Source organism: Nylanderia fulva, unplaced genomic scaffold (assembly GCF_048542155.1).
Source record: "Nylanderia fulva isolate GAGA-0341 unplaced genomic scaffold, ASM4854215v1 Scaffold1, whole genome shotgun sequence".
Classification (NCBI taxonomy): domain Eukaryota; kingdom Metazoa; phylum Arthropoda; class Insecta; order Hymenoptera; family Formicidae; genus Nylanderia; species Nylanderia fulva.
This window is the reverse complement of record NW_028189192.1, coordinates 5,177,371-5,199,044: the sequence shown is the minus strand read 5'-3', so window position 1 is coordinate 5,199,044 and position 21,674 is coordinate 5,177,371. Positions and strand designations below refer to the sequence as shown.

The window sequence follows — 21,674 nt, the reverse complement described above, 5'->3', positions numbered from 1 at the left end:
AGATTCGAATACCATCTGAGCACTCGACGTGCGAGTTCCAAATGTCACCGAGAGATGGCGCTTGGGGCGTCACGCTGTAGCGACTTATAAATAAATTCACCAGATCTTTGAAAAAGTAATGTTTATTCATTGAAAGTATAAAGCGAAAGAACAAAAAGAATTAATATGTAACAAATAAATGAATGAATGTGTTGTTATGGAAATATTGATTTTTCTTAAAAACATTATGTATATTAATGAATTGAAGTTATTACAAATGTATAAAGATGTAAAAAAGTGTAAAAGTGCAGTGAAAAGTGTAAGGTGTAATAAAAGTGTAGAGTGTAAATGAAAGGTGTGGATGATGAATGCTACAGTACTCCCCCCCAAGTGACGATATTCGTTGCGAAATGGACTTTCTTCTTCTTTGGTGGGTAGGTGCGTACAGCTTTTCCAACAGTAGAAGAAGAAGAAGGATTTGAAGTAGCAGAAACAGGAGCTGAAGTAGCAGGAACAGGAGCTGAAGTAGCAGGAACAGGAGTTGAAATAGCAGGAACAGGAGTTGAAATAGCAGGAACAGGAGCTGAAGATCTGGTAGAAAGTTCAGTAGAATCTGAAGTTCTAGGAATGAAGGCTGGCTTGAGACGTTCTGTCGAAATATTGACAACTCTTCCTGAAACATTAACTGCAAATAAATGATCAGAGATACGTTTCTCAATAGGAAAAGGGCCAGAATAAGGAGGTTGTAGTGACTTCCTAACAGTATCTTCTCGAATCCAAACATGAGTACAATCAAAAAGATTCTTGTGAACAAAAGGTGATCTTTTGCAATGATGACTTGTAGGAGATGATCTGATATTCCTCATATGAATCCTGTGTTTTTCAAGAAAGATTTCAGGATCTGCAGGAAAATCTTCTTCAATGAAAAATTCTCCAGGAATACGAAGAGTGGATCCATAAAGAAGTTCTGCAGGTGAAGCTTTTAAATCTTCTTTGAAACACGAACGTAATCCCAAAAGAACTGAAGGTAAAGATTCTACCCAGTTGGTTGTTTCGTGGCACATAATCGCTGCTTTCAAAGTTCTATGCCATCTTTCCAGAATTCCATTTGAAGCAGGATGATAAGCAGAAGTTCTAATCCTTTGACATCCAATTAGGTTTGTTAAAGCTTTGAATAAAGCTGCTTCAAACTGAGGACCTTGATCTGTTGTAATGCTGATAGGAGAACCAAAACGTGCTACCCAATGTGAATAAAATGTTGTAGAAATAGTTTCAGCAGAAATCTCAGAAATAGGAACAGCTTCAGGCCATCTGGAAAAACGATCAATCATAGTAAGACAATAACGGTAATTTTGACAAATAGGAAGTGGTCCAACAATGTCTAAATGCACATGCTGAAAGCGTTGATCAGGAATTGCAATCTTAATTGGAGAATTCTTGGTGTGTCTTGAAATCTTCGCACGTTGACATGGAAGACAAGTTCGAGTCCATTCCTTCACATCTTTCTTCAAAGAAGGCCAAATGAATTTCAGTAGTAATTGTTTACATGTCAATCTGCCGCTGGGGTGAGCGAGTCCATGAACAACATCAAAAATTCTCTTGCGTAAGAGTTTAGGAACATATGGACGAATTAATTCCGAAGAGCAATCACAATAAATAGGTATGGTTGATCCTGAAAGAATAAGTTTCTTCAACAGAAGTGAAGAATTTGAAGAAAGTAAAACTTGAAGTTCTTCATCTTCTTTCTGATAATTAGCAAGTTCTTCTAAAGAAACTATAATAGGCATTGAAATAGATTCAATTCTTGACAGAGCATCAGCAACTGAATTCATTTTTCCAGAAATATAGGTAATATTTGTAGAGAATTGAGCAATAAAGTCCAATTGTCTGATCTGTCTTGGTGACGCTTTATCCAATTTCTGACGGAAAGCAAAAATCAAAGGTTTATGATCAGTTCTGATAAACAGTTGTCTTCCTTCAACAAAATGCCTGAAATGTTTAATAGCCAAATAAATGCTAAGAAGTTCTCTATCATAAGTGCTATAATTTCTTTGAGCTTTGTCTAGTTTCTTTGAGAAAAATGCTATTGGTTTGATATCGTCATCAATAGACTGTTCAAGTGATGCACCAACAGCAAAGTCAGAAGCATCACAAGTTAAAATAAGAGGAGCATGAGGAGCAGGATGAGAAAGGGTAGTAACTTGTAAAAGTTCTTCTTTACATGACTCGAAAGCAAATTCCGCTTCTTTAGTCCAAGAAATAATTCTTCTATCCCTCTTGCGACTGTCCTTTAAATATTCTGTTAACAGAGCTTGATGATTTGCAGCATCCTTGAGACAGCGACGATAATAATTGATAATTCCTAAGAATCTGCGTAATTCATGAAGTGTCTTAGGTTTAGGATAATCAATAATTGATTTCACTTTTTCGGATGTAGGTTTAACTCCTTGGTTAGAAACTAAGTAACCAAGAAAAGAAATCTCGCTTTGACCGAAAAGACATTTAGCGACATTGATTGTCATTCCAGCTTGTTGAAGACGATCAAAAATAATGCGTAAGTGAGCAAAATGTTCTTTCTCATCTTTAGAAGCAATAAGAATGTCATCAAGATAACAAAAGGCAAAACTCAAATCATTAAGTAAAGAGTTCATGAGCCGTTGAAAAGTTTGGGCTGCGTTTCGTAAACCGAAAGGCATTACGACAAATTCAAAAAGCCCAAATGGAGTAGTGACAGCTGTTTTGTGAATATCTTCTTTAGCGACGGGTACTTGATAGTACGCTTTAACTAAGTCGATTTTAGAAAAGATATTCTTACCAAAAAGTGAAGAAGAAAAATCTTGAATATGAGGTAAGGGATAACGATCCGGGATAGTCACTGAATTGAGTGCACGATAATCACCACACAGTCTCCAAGAATTTTGTTCCTTTTTAGGTACCATATGTAGAGGGGCTGCCCAGGAGCTGCTTGAAGGTCTGCAAATTCCTTGCTCCATCATAGACTTGAATTCTTCCTTGGCACATTTAAGTTTCTCAGGAGTAAGTCTTCTGGGAGTCGAAAATTTAGGAGAACCTTCCGTAACGATATGATGTTCAACACCATGTGTTTTTACCGAGGAAATCGGAGAAAAACGGGTGAGTTCTGGAAATTCGGTTAAAAATTTGTGGTACACAGAATCAGGAGATGTGGTAAAAATTGACAAATGTGCAACTTCTTGAATTTTTCCAGTATTCGTAAGACCGGTAACATTATCAATCAATTTCTTGTTTTTAATGTCAATTAGGAGATTAAAATGACAAAGGAAATCGGCGCCTAAAATAGGACGTTGAATATCCGCGACACAAAATTTCCATTTGAATTCTCTCCTTAAACCGAGGTTCAAAATTAAAGTTTTAGAACCGTAAGTATTAATTTGAGTACCATTTGCGGCAAAAAGTTTTAAATTAGTATGCCACGGCTTCAATAAAACCTTTTTAGGTAACAACGATATATCAGCGCCCGTATCGACAAGAAAATTCAAATTTGAATGTCTGTCGAAAATAATGAGGCGATTGTTAGAAACACCGTCGTAAGCAGCCTCAGTCTTAAGCGGCGTTTTTAGTTTTCCTGTGAAGCCAAGAATGTTTTGGACATAGAACAAGGTAAAGTACATCGTTTAGCCTTATCACCAAACTTCTTATGGTAAAAACAAATTGATGTATCTTTAATATCTTTATTTGATTTGTCTTTCTTACGCGATAACGATCTAAATCTTCTATTCTCTCTAGACCGGCTTTTGGAACGATCTCGACGACGAGAAACTTCTAGAGCTTCGATTCTTCGTAGCAAATCCGCGAAATCCGAAGATTTATTACTTGTATTATTGGAAACTTCCGCGACTTGCAAACCGCCGTCCCGATCAGCAATTTTATCGGCTAATTCCGCAAGTTTAACAAGAGGAACATCCTCTACTACGGCTAAAGTCGTTTGAATTCTATGTGGTAAGCGTTGAAGCCAAATCATTTGCAAAACACTATCTGCTAAAGATCCTCCAGACAAATGACGAATTTCTCGAAGTAATTCCGAAGGCTTTTTATCATTAAGTTCAATTCCAGCTAATATTTGTCTCAAACGTTTTTCCTCTGAATCCGTAAAGCGATTTATTAATATTTTCTTTAAATAATTATATTTATCTGTTTTAGGTGGATTTTCAATGACTTCAGATATGTTTACTAAGGCTTGTTCATCAAGATGACGAATGACAGAACTATATTTAATATCATCTGATCGAATTCGATAAACCGTAAACTCACTTTCAATAGAAGCAAACCAGAGTTTAGGTTGTTTATGCCAGAAAGTCGGTAGTTTTAATAAACGAAACTCATTTGAGTGAATTTGTAACATAGGATCACTCACCTGATGTCCAGTTTGAGAAGGTAAAATATTAATATTTTCTGATCCAACCTGATTTGATCCGCTCGCCAAATCCATATCAATCTGTGTATCCGAACAGGGTCTAACTGGTGATCTATCGATTGGCATTTTCCTCTTGTTCCAGGAATCCGATAAAATGATTTGAGAATTTCCGTGAAGGACTAATCCGCCTCTGATGTTTCAAAGATCCGAAGAATGAATCTCTTAAAATCAGAATATCCAGCAATTCTTCCAAGCGATGATAATATTTCGCAGACTTCAAATACGACGATCACTTGGCACTTATTCCGCATTAGCCTTTAAAATGCGTCGGCTTTAATATCACGTCGGCTTTAATATCACGTCGGCTTTAATATCACGTCGGGGTCACCAAAAATGTAGCGACTTATAAATAAATTCACCAGATCTTTGAAAAAGTAATGTTTATTCATTGAAAGTATAAAGCGAAAGAACAAAAAGAATTAATATGTAACAAATAAATGAATGAATGTGTTGTTATGGAAATATTGATTTTTCTTAAAAACATTATGTATATTAATGAATTGAAGTTATTACAAATGTATAAAGATGTAAAAAAGTGTAAAAGTGCAGTGAAAAGTGTAAGGTGTAATAAAAGTGTAGAGTGTAAATGAAAGGTGTGGATGATGAATGCTACAACGCGTCAGTGCTGTCACCTAGAGATGTTTGAATTTTGACAGGTCGTGTCGCGGGATACAAGAGTGTATTTTACTTACAATGAGATATAATTATCCGACACGTATATAGAGATATATTAATATATTTTTTTAATTTAGTATGAATCGAAACACTGAATCTGAATCGTTTAATTTGACTTCTAACAACGACAGAGAAACGATCACATGTTGATTATAATTAGGTTAGTTGAGCGATAGAATATATTTGTCATTTCTTCGCTTGTCTGTTATGTTTCTATTTAGTATATTGATTTTTCAGATCGATCAGAAACCGGTTTAAAAAACAATAAAGTCTTCTTCGAACCATTTGCTAATGATTAGATGGCGAAAGTTCTATATTGACGGGGATATCTGCGGCACGAATAGTTAATTAGTCGTCGCTGCGATTACAGCATCGCGTGCACGTCAATATAATATAATTTCTCTGTGTGGCTTAAGGCGTGATTAATCGACTGTCCCTTTCTATGGCACTATCTCTGAAGAGAATTTGAAGCTGTGTACGTGCTCCGTGTACTTAAAAAGCAATTGACAATTGTCGACGCTCGCCTTGTAAGTAACATCTTCGACTTTGCCGTTATTTTCATCGGAAATGTTCCGCAATCGTGCTAATTACTTGACTAACGGATACAAGGTTGCTCTGTTTATATATGGTGCGAACATGCACAATACGTTTGCTCCGGCGAATAAAATGAATCATTATATTTGGATTTGTTATTGACAGAATTCCGGCAGAATGAGAGAGAGAGAGAGAGAGAAAGAAAGAAAAATCCTTCAATCAAGCGTCATTTATAATAATATATGCGGATTACATCATTCTTGGAAAAGGAACACGCGGCAATATAAGTGCTCTTCGCCCGAACTGTTACGATTTCTTCGCTTCGAGAAATCGCCCTAGGCGTCTAAGCACCGTCCGAAAGTTGTCGGCGAAAGGATTCACCCCTCTGCGGGAGAGTTCAGCGGCGATCAGTGATCCATCTTCCCTGGATCCCCGGGCGATCGGCTCGTTGAGCCACTTCCTCTTATATTCGCGCTCAAGGCAAACCTGATGTCGAATCCTTGACGCGAAATCGGATCACGTTCGTCAACAATTGTCATCATCAGATTTCTCGAGCCTGCATCATAGGACCCGGTACTGCGACAGCTGCACCCCTCGTTGGATGCATTTACATGCGCTTCCCAAAGGTCAACGATGACGAGCTGCATATGTCTCCTCGTGTAACGATTCGAGAGCGACGCGCCTTAGTTATATTATGCAACTAGGCTCACCAGGTGATCTATATTTTCTTCTGCTCGGCTCATCTCGGCTACCGAAGCACCCATTCACTCGACTCGCCAACGAGAGAGGCTCATCGTTGTAAGAGGATCGCTTTCTCTCTCTCTCTTTTTCTCCCTCGATTGATAGACGACATGACGATATCGAGATCGTCGATCGAAATTCCGCGCGACACATTTTCAAATTCCTATGAGGCGAACGACACGCGAACGATTACGTCAGTCGCAGTTGCAGAAGCAAACTGCAATTTTTTTCTGCACGTCGAAACGCGTTTGTTAATGCATACAGGTATCTTCTGCGTAAGCGCATCTCGCGTGAATAGTCGCAGATAATAGGAAGAAATATCGTCGAGGGATCTTAAGATGAAAATAATATCTGGATAGATCTAAAATATATCGATCTTCACCGCAAAAAGCATTCATCATGTACTGTAGAAAGTTACATGTCGAGAGAAGAGATGATCGTGGGAAGATACTAGCCGGCAATAAAATAATGCCGTTCTATTTTATAGCGATCCCAATCGAGGAGAGATATGAAAATGAAGTAACAGATGCACAGAGGCAGTTATCCGTAAATGGAATGCAGTTATAAAGTTAAAGGGAAATTAACAAAGCATCCCAATTATGCGTCTGACGAAAAACATCGAGGCGTTGAATTGAGCGAGATGACGTAATGCTGTCTTATATGTATTTTCCTTTCATTCCCAACACGATTAAAGCTAGCATAGATTGGTACGTAATTAAGTTTAGCAAACATGTCTAAGAAATCGATTCTCACACGTCGACTTTTATCTAAACAATCATTCATATTCATTCTAAATTTATTAGCGAACATCGATTTTCGATGACGTTAGAAACTTCAATTAATAAAATTTGTAATTTCTCTTTAAAATATTTATATAATCAATATATTATATATATAAATATATTTTTCCTATATATTGATATAGCAAAAATTTGTTAGAAAATTATTAATTAAATTATTAATTAAATCAAGAGAGAATGTATAGTATTGATGGAATAACTAGTCAATAGGCACTAAGCAATAAGATGATATATATATAAAAAAATATTAAATAATATAATATAATAATATATAACATTATATAATCATAATATTTAAATAATATAAAACAATGTTTCAGCATTTATATAAGAAGACGGAATCTTTTTAATTTAATAATCGGAATGGATGAACTTTAACGTGCCACCTCTGCATTTCTGACATCAGATCAATCACTGGAACGAAACGCAATAAAACGTAAAACGATCGCACTTGCCTCTTGTCACCCTATCGGCCTGCGAGACGCAGAAATCTTCGCGATTACTGCTCTTCTTCTTTTTTTTGCACCGTCACGGAGTTGCGTCAAAACCGCGACACGTAAGAGAACCCGTCGAGGAGAGACCACAGCTTTTTTTCCTTCCATCGACCTCCGACGCAGGCACCTATTCTTTCGAAATGGTGCGCGAGGTCGTAAGAAGGAGAGCGTTGGAGGAGAGCTCCTGGTTTTGCACAATCTCTTTATTACATGTCGCTCATCAATAACGAATCTCGCGCTGTACTACTTCCGCAATATGTCGTCGAAACCTGATGGCCGAGTACGACGCGCCGTCTAATATATTTATTAATTATAGCAACGACATAACTAGATGAATCGACTATTAAATATACGTTTGGGTAATAAAATAATGTTAAATAATTTTAAAAACAAATAATTTTTCTTTTTCAGATTACCTGATTTAAGGAGGCACAGCTAATCGCGGGGATTTTGTACAATATCGAAGGCTAGTTTTGCTCTCAATCGTGAAGGATGATCGAGGAATCGCTTCCTTCCAATTATTTTTCGACGCCGATGGGTATGAACAAATACATAAGAGTTCAAAGAGACACTTGGAGATTTACATCGGATTAGTTCTGAGAGTTCTCGCGCCGATGGACCTCACCTCTGGCATAACACGAGCAGCAAGATGGATGGATGTACGGATAGCGGATGTTAAGAGGGTCGGGTCTCTCCAAGAATATCGGTGACTTCAATGCTTCGTGAAGTAGAATACACGATGCCCCGACACGGTCGTCGTATCCTATTATCAAACTCGTAGCTCACGATTGCTCAGGATTTTTTTATCTTGGCCGCATTCTCGCATCCGATCTGCAAAACATGTTTATTTTAACCTCGAGAATTGTGGCGCTATATACAGAAGAGGGTGCTTCGCCGTGCGAATGCCGTCTCGTGACTTTTCTTCGTCTATTTCTTCCGTTCCTTATTTGTACATCGAATTCGTTCGAGATGTGTATAACATCAAAACAACATTATCGGCTACGATTTCTAAATATGGATCCAAAGTTCGGCCAAGTTCCATCTCAAATCGAGACGCGCGTCTTTCTCTCCGTTGTATGGTGAACGCGACGCCTATCTGGACGCGATCATCGCTTCATTTACGGCTAAACGTGAGTACGCTGACCGTAAGCTGGATCGTTAATCGACGAGTTATGTGTCAATCGGCAATCCGATGAGCGCATTCGCTATTGCTTACGTATTTACGTGCGGCGGATTTTTTTTTTTTTTTTTTTAATGAATACGTTTATACGATATTGAAGCTGCAACTATATAAACGCGTAACATTTGATCGATCGCGGATGTAAATCTTCGAATCCGTGGGCGATTTCGCGGATTAGCCTTTTGTAATTCATTTTATGTAATCAATAATAATCAAATCTTCGAGTAATCGGATCTAAACTTTTCGATCGTTCAATTAGTCGAATACTCAGATAAAAAACGTGCGCGCAAAACTCTTTTGACAAGATAATAGCTTCCATTAATAACTCTGTCGCTGGAAGGAGCAAAAATAATAAACTTTGCATCATATATCAGCCGCGGTAGATCAGCCGGGAATATTCAGGTTGCTCAGATATTCAGAGTTCGTGACCTAGCGTATACGCACGTATCGGACGGTCACTCCGAAGTTGTTCAACGCACAACGATTGCGCAACGAGCTCGATTGCGCGAAGTCTGCGTTCTAAGTTGTTCTCCATAGAGACACGCTCTATCGCTCGACGACGGCGATGACGATCCCGCGGCATTCGGGTATAATTCTCGCGTCGAAAGAGCCGATATAATTACAAGAGAGAATGCGTGACTGGCTACGTCATCGGTTTGGCTTGTTTTTCTACGCTTTTCCATCGTTTCGCAAATGGACCAGATAAATTCGTACTATTTAAAGAAAGACACTAAGAGGTTCTCGATATGCTATTATAATTAGACCATAGATTTTATCATGAAAAAGCTGTTAGATAATTATTTTTATAATAGTACTAGTATATACTTGATAATTTCTTAAAATGAGATAGTGAGAAATCTCATGAACATCTTGAGCGATATCGTTTCACTTTTAGACGTCATTATCTGAATCCTATCGCTTCACTTTCATGCCTCGACTCTAGTGTCGACCTTCAGGTCCGTTCCGAGATGTTTGCCGATCTATATCACTTGACATTGCGCAACCACCCCTCATTACTTGACAGGTTCATCTTGCGACGGAGGCCTCCTTTCTCGCCCCTTGATGGTCCCCCTCATCGTGCGCGTCTCTCTTTATTCGGATATTCTGGGATTTATTTTTCTCTCTTCTTTTTCTTCTTCCAGGCGGCATCTTCGCGGGACGAGGATCACAAATGAATCTTCGAGGAACACATCATCGGGTGATCTCTAACCATCCGATGCCATCCACGCGCGTAGTTTCTCATCAACTGGTGGGAGGAAGACGATCCTCGCGCGGGATCGGTATATAAGCATGTTGAATTCGACCTGGATCTGCGCAGATCAATTATCATCGTCGGTTTGACGATACTTGCACAGTTTTGGGTGTCGCTGCAGTGTATAACATCGCTGGAATTCGGTCGACGAGCGAAATGGGATCGGTACGAGAGATGGCAGATCTTCCAATATTTCATATGGATCCGGGAAATCTTACTTCGCGGCAATTAAACGGAACGATTTATCGTACTCGAATATCTCGTCTTCAAGCCGCGTGATTTCCGCTTCGCGTGTGGAATTTAGTGTATTTAACAAAAAATGAAACTTTTTTACATTGCTTTCTTCTCTTTTCTAATCTATACTTCCTTCTTATCTCAAACACTTGTTTTCCCAGAATTTAACGTGAACTGAAATTGTTTTAGCAAGTCGCCATCGCGTTGTTAATCATCGTCGGGATATGCCACGCCGCACGGTTGGATAATATTTATCTTCCGCCCGGTAGCGCTGGAAGTGCGGGTGGACCAGGATTGATTCATCCTCCAGGACCTGGTGGAGGTGGTCCCATTAAACTGAGTAGCCCACTTAGTGGTTCAGGTGATTTAGGTGGTCCAGGTGGCCATGGTGGTCCAGATAGTCATGGTGGACCAAGTGGATTCGGTCCCAGCGGTGATAGCGGCATTTATCAAGGTAAGTCTGAGCAAAAATTTAAAAAAATGTAATTATATATTATCTTTTAAACATAATTTTCTGTCTCTTTGAAACTGTGATTATTTTGTGATTAAAATTCATATATTAATTAAATCTTTTTATGAATATTTCATAGCATTGTTTTTTTCAAGGAGGACAAGATAACGAAGTATTTTTGATAAGAATTAATGATTTATGTTTATTTCACTCTTATTAACTTTTAATTTTGTATCTCAGGTGGCAGATTGGCTGATGATGGGCATGGTGATCAGAAAATACCCATCCTTTCATATAGTAATGAGAACGCTGGCGACGGAAATTATGAGTTTAGTTATGAAACCGGAAATGGTATCACCGTGCAAGAAACGGGTCATCAACAAGGTAAAAAATTTATTTCTCGATTAAATTACTAAAATGTTAATCGCACTTGACCACCAAATGAACGAGTCTTGAATCATACCCTCTAATAAATTTATTTAAATTTTATTTTTTTTAAATCCTCTATCGCCCCTAGAGAGAAAATTCGTGAAGGTATCGTAACGCAACGCAACAAAGCTGAGTGTGTGTCATTGATGTTGTAGGAGAATCCGAAGCAGTGAGCGGATCCTTTTCTTATACCGGACCCGATGGTGTGCAATATTCCGTCACATATACGGCAGACGAAAATGGCTTCCATCCTCAAGGTGCCCATTTGCCGACACCGCCTCCAATTCCCCCGGAAATTCAACGAGGCGTTGAACTGGCGCTTGCCGCCGAAGCCAGGGGAGAGAATCAGGACGGTGGTGGTGGAGGATATTCGCACGGAGAGGGTGGATATTCTAGCGGAGGTGAACGAATAATATCAAATTTAAATAATCGTACCAAATTGCGTAATTTGTACATATTAATGTTGTCACATTACGATTTACTATTTAAAAATTTATTCCTGTGTCGTAGGAGGCAGTCATGGTGGCCACGGAAGTGACGCTTATCAGGGATTGAACTCGTATCAGACAAGTTCAGCCGGTGGATACCAATATTAGACAGCGAATCATCGACGTATATATCATACGCAGACACAAACTTCATATTATATCGTTTTGAACTTATGTACATAACAATATATCATATATAGATCCTTTTATTTATATAAAGTATGTGTGTATTTTATTCATGAAAAACTTGCCTTCTTTTTCTTTTTTTTAATTGCTTTTGTATATTAAGTGCATCGTGTTTAACTTCTTTTATGGATATTATATTGATTTTAAGATATATATATATATATATATATATATATATATATATATGTATATATCTTAAATCAAGTGTGTGTAATGTTATTCTTTGAATAAATAAAAGGTGTATTGAAACACTGAAATATCAAAAAAATATATTTATTTTTATATTCACAAACAAAATTTTATAATCTTCAAATTCTAAAACTCATTTTTTACTAACAAATCAAATTATATATACATAATACATACATACATATATATATATATATATATATATATATACAAAAATTATTTTGGTAATTTAATACTTTTACAGGATTGTAAAATGTAAGAGAATTGCACACCTTAATAAATCTATTATACATCTATAATACTTATTTTCTAATCGTGGACTAAGATATATAATGTGTAATGTACATTTTCATTAATAATAGTTTTTATCATATATAAATATAGTATAAATTTAGACATAGTATAAATCGAGCGTTTGCCTTTTAAGGAATGGAGATAAGGTACACGCAGAAAAAGATTTGCTATGCACAGAAAGGAGAGAGAGCGCAAAAAGTACGAAACAAAGAGTGTCCTTTTTCGCGCGTATTGATTTTCAAAATAATAAGAATTAGTCATATCATTAAAAATAACCGATAACACACAAAACATATTTTTCTTGTAATAAAAGTGCAATATTTTATCTTTGTAATTATTTCATTGTTATGCAATTTAAACAAAGTATACGGTAATTACTCAATTGCTGCAATTCAAATAACTCTTGCAGTAATAACTATCTCATAAAATGAAATTATTACGTAATTAATTATATTTTAACATAAACTGACTTATAACGTAATTAATATATGTTATCAGTCTGTTTATTTAATTAAATTTGTGACTTAGGTAAATTAGCATCTAATACGTCATATTGAATTTATACTTCTTCATGACTAGTAATACAAGCTGAAGATTCCCTAGGCATTTCAATACCTCTTGCAAACTGAATGAAAAGTTGCTCTAAAGTTGCAGACAAAACAGCATAATCCTCAATGCAGCTATATCGTTGTTTAAGATCCTTCATTGTATCATACATTTTTTCCCACGTTGTGTCACAATCAGTCACATGATAGGCGAGAAGACCCTGCAAGATGGACGGAAAAAGAAAAAATTTAGAATTTGTTAATAAATTGTGTGGATATACTTTTAAGCAGACTACAATCATTACCAAATTATCATCTCTAATGTCGCATGTTAGAGTAGATTCAATAGTTATCTTAATATTTTCAACATCCTCGTCCAATCGGCCCGGATTTAATTTTATATGAATATCATAGCCAGCTCCAAATCGTTGCTTTAATTCCTGACTAGGACCAACACAGACTAATTCACCCTTCACCATAATAACTAGTCGATTGCAAAGTGCTTCACATTCTTCCATACTGTGGAACAATTTATAGTTTTAACATGTCGAATTTAATAAAAATAAATATTTATTCAGAGGTAAACAGCGAATACTTATTTTACTTCAGGTATTTGAACAAGTCTAATAGATACCTGTGAGATGTAAGTATAATGGCTTGTCCTGCTGCTTGACACGCTTGTAAAGTATTCCATAGCGATCGTCTAGCCGCAGGATCGACACCAGTTGTAGGTTCATCCAGGAGAACAAGAGTAGGATTACCGATTAAAGCCATCGCAATGTTTAAGCGTCTCTTGTTACCACCGCTGTAAGTACCACTTGGTTGCGTCATGCAAGCAGTTAAATCTGAAAAGATACATATGTTGTCATAAATACTACTTTATGTAGAATGCTTTTTAAAATTATACATTATGACACTTGACTCACTTAATCTATTAATCCATTTGTTAACTTCCAATTCCACGTTAGAGCTTGGTATGCCGCGAAGACGAGCGAACAATCGTAAATGGTCGAATGCGTTCAAAGAGGGTATTAAAGCATCGGTTTGTGGGCAGTATCCCATTTCAGAAAGATACTACAGGAAAAAAAATTTTAGTATTTTTAAAGTTTCTGGATCCTCGCCACGCATGTTAGATTATGTCAGAGACAAATAAGCATACGCTAAAAATTCTTAAATTTCTTTTTTTACAAGATATTTAGTAATGGCATATTAGAATTTCTAGCGTGTGTTCTCTCGCCTCTGACGTCAGAATTCCAACATGATCAGCGAAGAATCACGAGCCTCAATAAACAATGTAGTGCTAAAGAAATTAAAGTGTAAACTATTGTTAACCTTCTTCCTGTTTGAATGGATTTCTGCTCGTCCTAAGTACATTATGCCACTGTCAGACATTTCTTCTCCGGTTAGCATCCGGAAAGTTGTACTCTTTCCGGCACCATTTACGCCAAGCAATCCGAAACATTCTCGCTGTTTCACTCGAAAACTGATTTCTTTCACGGCCATTAACTTTCCATAATATTTGCTTAATTCGTACACACAAAAGAGACTATTATCTTCGTTTACTGGACTTTGAATTAATTCGGAATTATTAGCTGGATCTGTAGTATCTGTTTTATACTCTTGTTTCGTAACGTTTGCTGTACATAAATCCAATTATATATTTAATATTACTCCAAAATTTCGTATTTTTTTTAAAATATTCATATATATATACATCTTACTTTGACTGTTAATTTTATTGATTTCCAGCGCTACTGCAAGTTTCTCTTTCTTTACTTGGTCGTCCATTTTTTCTTGTTCACATTTTAATTTTGTACCAATCATCTTTGTCAGTAATTTCGAAAATATTTTTTTCTCGAGCATCATCAGTATAGCAAAATACAAAATTGGTGTTACAGATAAATATACTATACTTTCTTCAAAATTCACATCATCCTTAAAATCTTTAAAATAAGGCAGTGGTTTTTTGCAAACTCCATCTGCACAATCCATACCTGAAAAGAATAATGATGAAGTAAATTATAAGTTTTTTATGTAACTAATAGAGTAAGTTTAAATTACATTTTATATACAAATTGCACAATCTTACCACAACAAACATCACCAGGTATAAGACAAACTATATCCTGAAGACTATTTGGTAGACGACGACATCTTGCATTCTGTACAGCTATGATGAAAAAAGAAAACTCACCATGGAACAAACTTATATAAGGAATTAGACGGAAGATTGCTTTCTGCATAATGTGCAGTGGGTTAAGCCAGTCGAAACTGTGTATTATTTCATGTAGGAGATATTGTATTATAGCTGAAACATTTATAGTGTTGAATGTTTTAATAATTATTTAATTCAATATAAGATTTTTTTGATCATATACTTCCAAAGACAAATATTATATGCAATAAGCTTACCAAGACCAATAGGTGCAATAGCCAAAAGAGTTATTATTGTACTTCTCGATTTATTCATAAAACTAAATATGTAGACGAGAAGTAAAACATTAATGCCAAACAACATTAGAATTAATATCGTACATACTGTAAGAATATAAGTGAAAATATGTAAAAGAGATAAAAATATAATACTATAATTAAGATTTTTAATGTAATTAATATAAAATTACTCACATATTTCTGTTTTATAATATAGTCGAAGATCAAGAATAATATCCATAATGTAGAATGCCAAGGTAATCAACAGTACGCACATTGTATATATTACAAAATCAAAAATGAACATTGTGCCCCAGTACGATAACGATGAAACACCAGTCATACGTTGAAGTTGCTTAACTTTCGTAGATGTTTCCTGCAGTGGATGCACTACGAACAACGCGACAGTAGGAAAGAAAAATGAACAAAATATTAAAACGCGAGGGAGCGATTCCGCTTCTGGCACTTCTAGTCTGGATGAAACTAATGTATTCGGCAATTGTTGTCTAGATATCTCAATCGAGTATTGATCACCAGCAAAAGCTTTGATGAAAGTATTACTCAACAAATTCATTATTAACGGCACACCGTGCAGTGCTGTGCCAGAATAAAAACCGTTAGCCGATATCGTGCTGTTTTCAGTGGCATTAAATTCGGCAGATACGATAAAGTGGTTACGGTATTCTGCGATATCCCGCAGAGAAACATTCAGAAGAGCTGTAAGAACCAAAATACTAATAAAACTATTGTTTAATATAATTTTACTGTAGTATTTGATACGAGATCGTTTATTTGATACACTTTACCATTTGTAACGCTAATGTCCACTAGACGCTCTGCTTCACCAAATTTCTGAATTATATCTCCGTATTTTTGACCAATTATTTCATTGTCTGACGAATATATAACTTTCGGATATCTGTACATGCCGAGATTTAATGGAACAATATCTGTGGAATCGTTTGGTAAATTGTAACTTAAGGCCATGAAAAATACCGATAACATAGAAAAAACGATCTGAAAATATAAAACAATAAGATATTGATGATAGAAATTCTAGTTTCAATGTATTGTGAAGAGAAATATTAATAATTTAATGCAGAGTATATTTGATATAAAGAAACTATTGAGGAAAGATACATACAATCATCAGTAAAGTACTTATATTTTTCCTTGTATATGTGAATTTCTTGGCAAATAGTGCCAGTATTGATTGCATACATAGAGCACTCCCTGTAAGTTTGCCTAATGGCGCTGTAAATAATTCATTAAGATGTCTTCCACTATCTTCTTTCTTCACAATTCTAGGACAAATAGTAAAGTATATGTAATTAACAATAAAATAATAATAATTTAAATTAAGTTTCAGAAAACATACTTTAAAAAAACTTGTTCCAAAGTAATTAAGGATACGCTTATTCCAGTAACTCCTAATTCTTTCTTTTGACTTTCTACTTTATCCAGTGATTGAGGCAAAGAATCAGTATATGGTACATTTAAAATGATTTTTTCAGTATCAACGCAAAGTTGTTGCGTCCTCGAATCAAATTTACTTATAACTTTTTCAGGAACGCACCAAGATTTTGTTGATAAGGTTACTTCTATATGACCATGACCTAAAATAGAATAAAAAGTAATGATTAACAAAATACGATTTAATTATGTGTCATATTTAAATATTAGTAAGTATATTTAAATATTAGAAAGTATATTTATATATTATTAATATTTAAATATTAGTAAAGCCCAATATAATATCTTACCATATTGTTTTTTCAAAAACATTGCCGTGCCATAACTTTTAAGGCGACCTGAATGTACTATTGCGATTCTATCCCCAAGTATATCAGCCTCTTCCATATTATGTGTACTAATCAATATTGTTTTCTCGCCTCTCAGTTTCTGCAAAAAAATATTAATGAAGCAAAATGTACAACATACATACATATCTAAAGATGTTATTGGAAAAAATTCAGATAAAATTTGTACTTACTAATATTATGTCCCATGTGTCTCGTCTAGTTTCAGGATCCATTCCCGAAGTCGGCTCATCCAAAATTATAATCTAAATTAATTTTTAATTAAATTCATTTTTAAGAGATTAAAATAATACAGTGCAAATTTTATATCCAAACTTACGCTAGCATCACCAATGAGCGCCATTCCGAGGCACAATCTTCTTTGTTGACCACCAGATAATTTGCTTGGAAGAAAATCTTTTTTTTCAAGAAGCTTCAGCTTATCAAGTAAAGTATAAACATCTTGCTTGACTTCCTTTCTGGTTCTGTTCTTAGCTTTCAACTGTCATAACATTAAAATTGGATATTAAAACGTAATATATATTTAACACATTAATATATATTTAGCATAATTGCTTTTATTTCATGAAGGTTATTGTTTTCTTACCAAGCCAAAAAATTCTATCTGTTCATATACATTTAAATCAGGAAAAACCATGTTTTCTTGAGGACATAGGCCTAGATCCTTTCTAATACTGTGGAGATGTTTTCTTATATTTTTGCCGTTTATGAGTACTTTTCCTTCTGTCTCACTCGTTACACCTATTCGAAAATAAATATGAGTTCTTTCATAAAATAACATTCTCACGTTAAAAATTATTTTGTGATGCAATCTACCTGTTAATATAGACATAAGTGTGGTTTTGCCTGCTCCATTATGTCCAAGTAAAGCAGTAATTTGTCCTTTGTAAAAGTCCACAGAAATTCCTTTCAGTGCATGAACTTGCTAAAATGTAGTAATTTAATATTAATTAAATGCATTACACAGAAATCAAATATTTATCTTTTGATATATGCTTACAGATTTTCGTAGCCAGCTTGTTATATAAGATTTCTTAAGATTACGTATTTGGATTCCAGGTTGAAGTGTACCACTTAATACTGGTTCGAAGTCTTGATTAGCTTCCTTATCATAATCAAACTCAACAATTTCTTCTTCCAGAGATATTTTATTTTTCTTCATACACTGTAAAATATGATCATATAAAATTATTATGTCCCACAAGTAATATTGTTTCCATTCTATAATCTTTATATATAAACTTGCCTTCAAAAAATACAATGGATCCTTTCGAACTCCATATTTACCAGGAAGTATGGCATTTATATAAATCGCAAGTGTAAAATGTATCACAGCACCGAAGACTGAGAAGAGGAATATGAAGCCTATACTTCCTACAATACTATATTCCTCATTCCCAGGAACAAAAATATTGTCCCATTGCATACCGATTACTAAAATAAAAGAAATTTCTTATTTACAATATATATGTATAGTGTACAGTGTAATTTACTAAACTTTCTTTAATAAATTAGTTATATAGCTAATAGATACAAATAAATGGAAGTTATTACATTTGCCTTCATGTGCATTTGTTTCTTGAAGAAATCTAAATAGCAGAATATTTGGAAAGATTATACCAAAATATGGTATAATTCCAAAAGCTTCAGCCATCCACAAATGTTGATGGAACGACAATGCTGCCGTATATATGATACATAAAGCAATTGTCACAAAACGTGCTGTAAAAGATATCATCAATTAATATATCTCAAAAAATGTTATTTATTTTACAAGAGATAGAAGAATAGTTATTTACGTTTTGAAAAGTAAGCTGCAATATGCATGCCAAATGTTATAAGATGACCAATGTGTGCAGTAAATACGAGCCAAAATATAAAAGCATTTCCATATTGCAAATAAGCTTCAACATTTGTAGAAAAAGTATTTTTAAATAATATGATTATTGGTACTGTATAAATAATGCTGAATAATATTCCTGTGATTAACCAGCTTAATAAATTGTAGGCCATTTTAACTCCATTCATTGCCATTAAAACCTGCATAAAACAGTAAGACAAATAATATCTCATAATAATTACACACATAAAAAATAAAATAACACTATGTAATAACTTTGTACTAACATTTACACCAATAAATTTCTCATTTGATGCATAGTTAGCTTCTATGCAAAGTATGATTACAAAAGCTGTAACTACAAATCTACAAATTACTTCACGTAGTATAATATCAGCAGTATCTATTTTGACATGTGGTGGATAAGGCATTCTTTGTATTGACATCTGAAAAATATATGTATATTAAAAAATGATAACATGCAATATTGTCACATATAGCAATAGTATATAATCTAATGTCTGCATAAGCAGCATAAATATTTGTGTTTACCAAAATATATTTTAATAATAAATTATTAATTTATAAAAATATTTATAATAAATTATTATTTTATAAAAATGTATTTATACATTTCGCTTTTAAGTTTTTAATTTATATATTGCTTCTTAATATTATTTATATACTTATTGCTCTTCTAAAATTTATAATACCTTTATATTCGACATAGAATTTGCTGCTACTTGATTTATAAGCGCTTTATCTACACACATCTGAACTTGTACAATTGGAATCATATCAAAGTACATTGTAGGTGATGTACTCATATGTTCACCTAATATCGTTTGGTATAAATCGTATGGAATCTTCCAAGAATGTCTAATTTTATATTTTATGGTACTTGTATTATATTGTTCAAAAACAATTGCTACAACAGAAAGTATCGGATTTCGCGCCTGAGAACGCATATAATCATCTGTCATTTCAGTCTCATTAGAGAAAGATTTTATATCTGTAAAAAAAAGTTGATTAAATTAATATTTTTGTTAACCAAAAAAAATCTTATTAAATAATCATATTTTTTTTTAAGAATATAGCATTTTTTTAAGCAACTTACTTTCTGACACAAGTCCAAGACAATGTCTCGCAGACTCCATGATCATATCTATATGTGGATTTTTTGGCAGGTAATATACATTATTTAAACCATTATCAAGTTTTTCCATTAAATCTGCTTGTGTTTGTATAGGATAAAATGTGGTTTCATTTATTATAACTGGTGGGTTAGCACTAAAATCTCTCACAGCTTGTAATAATGCAACTAATCCAATAGGTATAAGAGCTTGTAAGAATATTATCATACGCCAATGTCTCTTGCGTACTATCAAGTCCTTGTATAGCAACAAGCCTAAAATTTTCAACCCACTGGCCATTTTTGTTTTAAATTTGAATTATAATATTTTCAACAAATTATTAGTAAACTGTAGTCTCAAATCTCCAAATAGTGTATATACTGCTTGTCATTGAAACTACACGAAGGCTTCTGAATAATTTATTAGAATTGATGCGTAATGTTGGCTTCAACTTTAAGTGTTATATAATAAATGAGTTATATATAACCTTGAAATGAAAATTATATCAAAATAGTAAAGCCTTCAATATAATTTAGCATATTTCTTATCAAAAGATTTTTTCTCTTTCTTTTTCAAATAGGAAGTAGTATCTTCTTGTGTTGTTATAGCAAATTTCACCTAAACAAGTAATTTACATACATTACACAATAGTAACATGTGCATAAAACACTTCATAATATTCAAGCCATAAATATTTTGCAATCTTAATATTGCAAATATAAAATGTTTGATAAAACTTAATTACATAATAAAAATATATACAGCACAAATAGATATTTTAAACCGTATAAGGTTGAATACAGAGTAATATTATATTGAATAACTATTAGAAATTGTCTAAAGAAAATGCGAATTTTCCAAAAATCTATTCTTCCGAATAAGGACAACAGGTTCTTTATTTGACATTACCTGACATATATTTAAGAAATTTCAAAATGTGTCGACATCGCATATGCTTATGTGTATAATCAGATGCAATAATATGCAATTATATTCAAATCAATGTCAAATTCGCACTTGGTGCGTAAAATAATCTTGAGATTCGCATAAACATATTTATTTCCTGATTGTGATACATTATCATACGATATTGTTCAGAATATACAAAGAAAAAGAGGCTATATCGCGGACATCGACATATTTTATATAAATATATAAAAAGTGATAACAAAATAATTATAGACAGATTACTTACGTCAAAAAATATTGCTTTATCTGATTAGAAACATATTCCGGAAACACATACAGCTGACACAACAAAGTTACTTGACTTAATAATGTAATGTTTCATCTTCACATTATCAAACTCGATAAGATAACCGCATATTCCGAATTTTTTTACGTGAAATGTGAATCGTATATTCACATATGTTAGAACGCGATAACAATATACATTATTGATAACGGTATTTAACACGCGACAGCGTTCGACGTCAGCGTTAGACTGTCGGTTGACAATTGACTTTATGCGGGTTCGATAAAGTGACGCGTATAGAGGGGAAACTACACACTACATCCAGTATA

The 21,674-nt window shown here is 34.3% G+C and overlaps 2 protein-coding genes and 1 long non-coding RNA gene across 8 annotated transcripts; 2 read left to right on the top strand and 1 right to left on the bottom strand.

Annotated features, from left to right (window-relative positions):
• Window positions 1-80: 80 nt before the first annotated feature.
• Window positions 81-5,039, top strand: LOC146725304 (uncharacterized). Of its 3 annotated transcripts, none has more exons than XR_014924241.1 (7): window positions 81-2,827; window positions 2,912-3,111; window positions 3,261-3,377; window positions 3,455-3,618; window positions 3,745-3,957; window positions 4,159-4,392; window positions 4,515-5,039. It is a non-coding gene; the product is annotated as an uncharacterized LOC146725304 (long non-coding RNA). The 3 variants fall into 3 exon arrangements; XR_014924240.1 differs by having other exon boundaries at window positions 3,206-3,377; XR_014924238.1 differs by having other exon boundaries at window positions 2,912-3,377.
• A 35-nt stretch (window positions 5,040-5,074) lies between these two features.
• LOC114931088 (uncharacterized) lies at window positions 5,075-12,004 on the top strand. 4 transcript variants are annotated; one of them, XM_029303028.2, is made up of 9 exons: window positions 5,075-5,267; window positions 5,345-5,634; window positions 5,807-7,089; window positions 7,503-7,618; window positions 8,088-10,273; window positions 10,532-10,796; window positions 11,034-11,177; window positions 11,378-11,623; window positions 11,733-12,004. In XM_029303028.2, exons 5-9 carry the CDS (start codon window positions 10,265-10,267, stop codon window positions 11,816-11,818), a joined length of 750 nt encoding a protein of 249 aa, XP_029158861.1. In that variant the 5' UTR covers window positions 5,075-5,267; window positions 5,345-5,634; window positions 5,807-7,089; window positions 7,503-7,618; window positions 8,088-10,264; the 3' UTR covers window positions 11,819-12,004. The 4 variants fall into 4 exon arrangements, with proteins under 4 accessions (XP_029158861.1, XP_029158863.1, XP_029158862.1 ...); XM_029303030.2 differs by having other exon boundaries at window positions 7,503-8,214; window positions 9,999-10,273; XM_029303029.2 differs by having other exon boundaries at window positions 7,503-8,382; window positions 9,999-10,273.
• A 345-nt stretch (window positions 12,005-12,349) lies between these two features.
• On the bottom strand, window positions 12,350-21,650 carry LOC114931100 (phospholipid-transporting ATPase ABCA3-like). Its single transcript, XM_029303042.2, has 25 exons — window positions 21,346-21,650; window positions 20,135-20,768; window positions 19,731-20,029; window positions 19,305-19,463; window positions 18,977-19,217; window positions 18,732-18,899; window positions 18,424-18,611; window positions 18,178-18,342; window positions 17,994-18,102; window positions 17,764-17,918; window positions 17,497-17,658; window positions 17,351-17,422; window positions 17,121-17,259; window positions 16,736-16,973; window positions 16,502-16,661; window positions 16,164-16,374; window positions 15,553-16,074; window positions 15,337-15,462; window positions 15,014-15,232; window positions 14,646-14,918; window positions 14,257-14,561; window positions 13,851-13,998; window positions 13,559-13,769; window positions 13,230-13,443; window positions 12,350-13,145 (listed from the first exon to the last, which is right to left on the bottom strand). Exons 2-25 carry the CDS (start codon window positions 20,448-20,450, stop codon window positions 12,939-12,941), a joined length of 5,007 nt encoding a protein of 1,668 aa, XP_029158875.2. The 5' UTR covers window positions 20,451-20,768; window positions 21,346-21,650; the 3' UTR covers window positions 12,350-12,938.
• Between the last annotated feature and the right edge of the window lie 24 nt (window positions 21,651-21,674).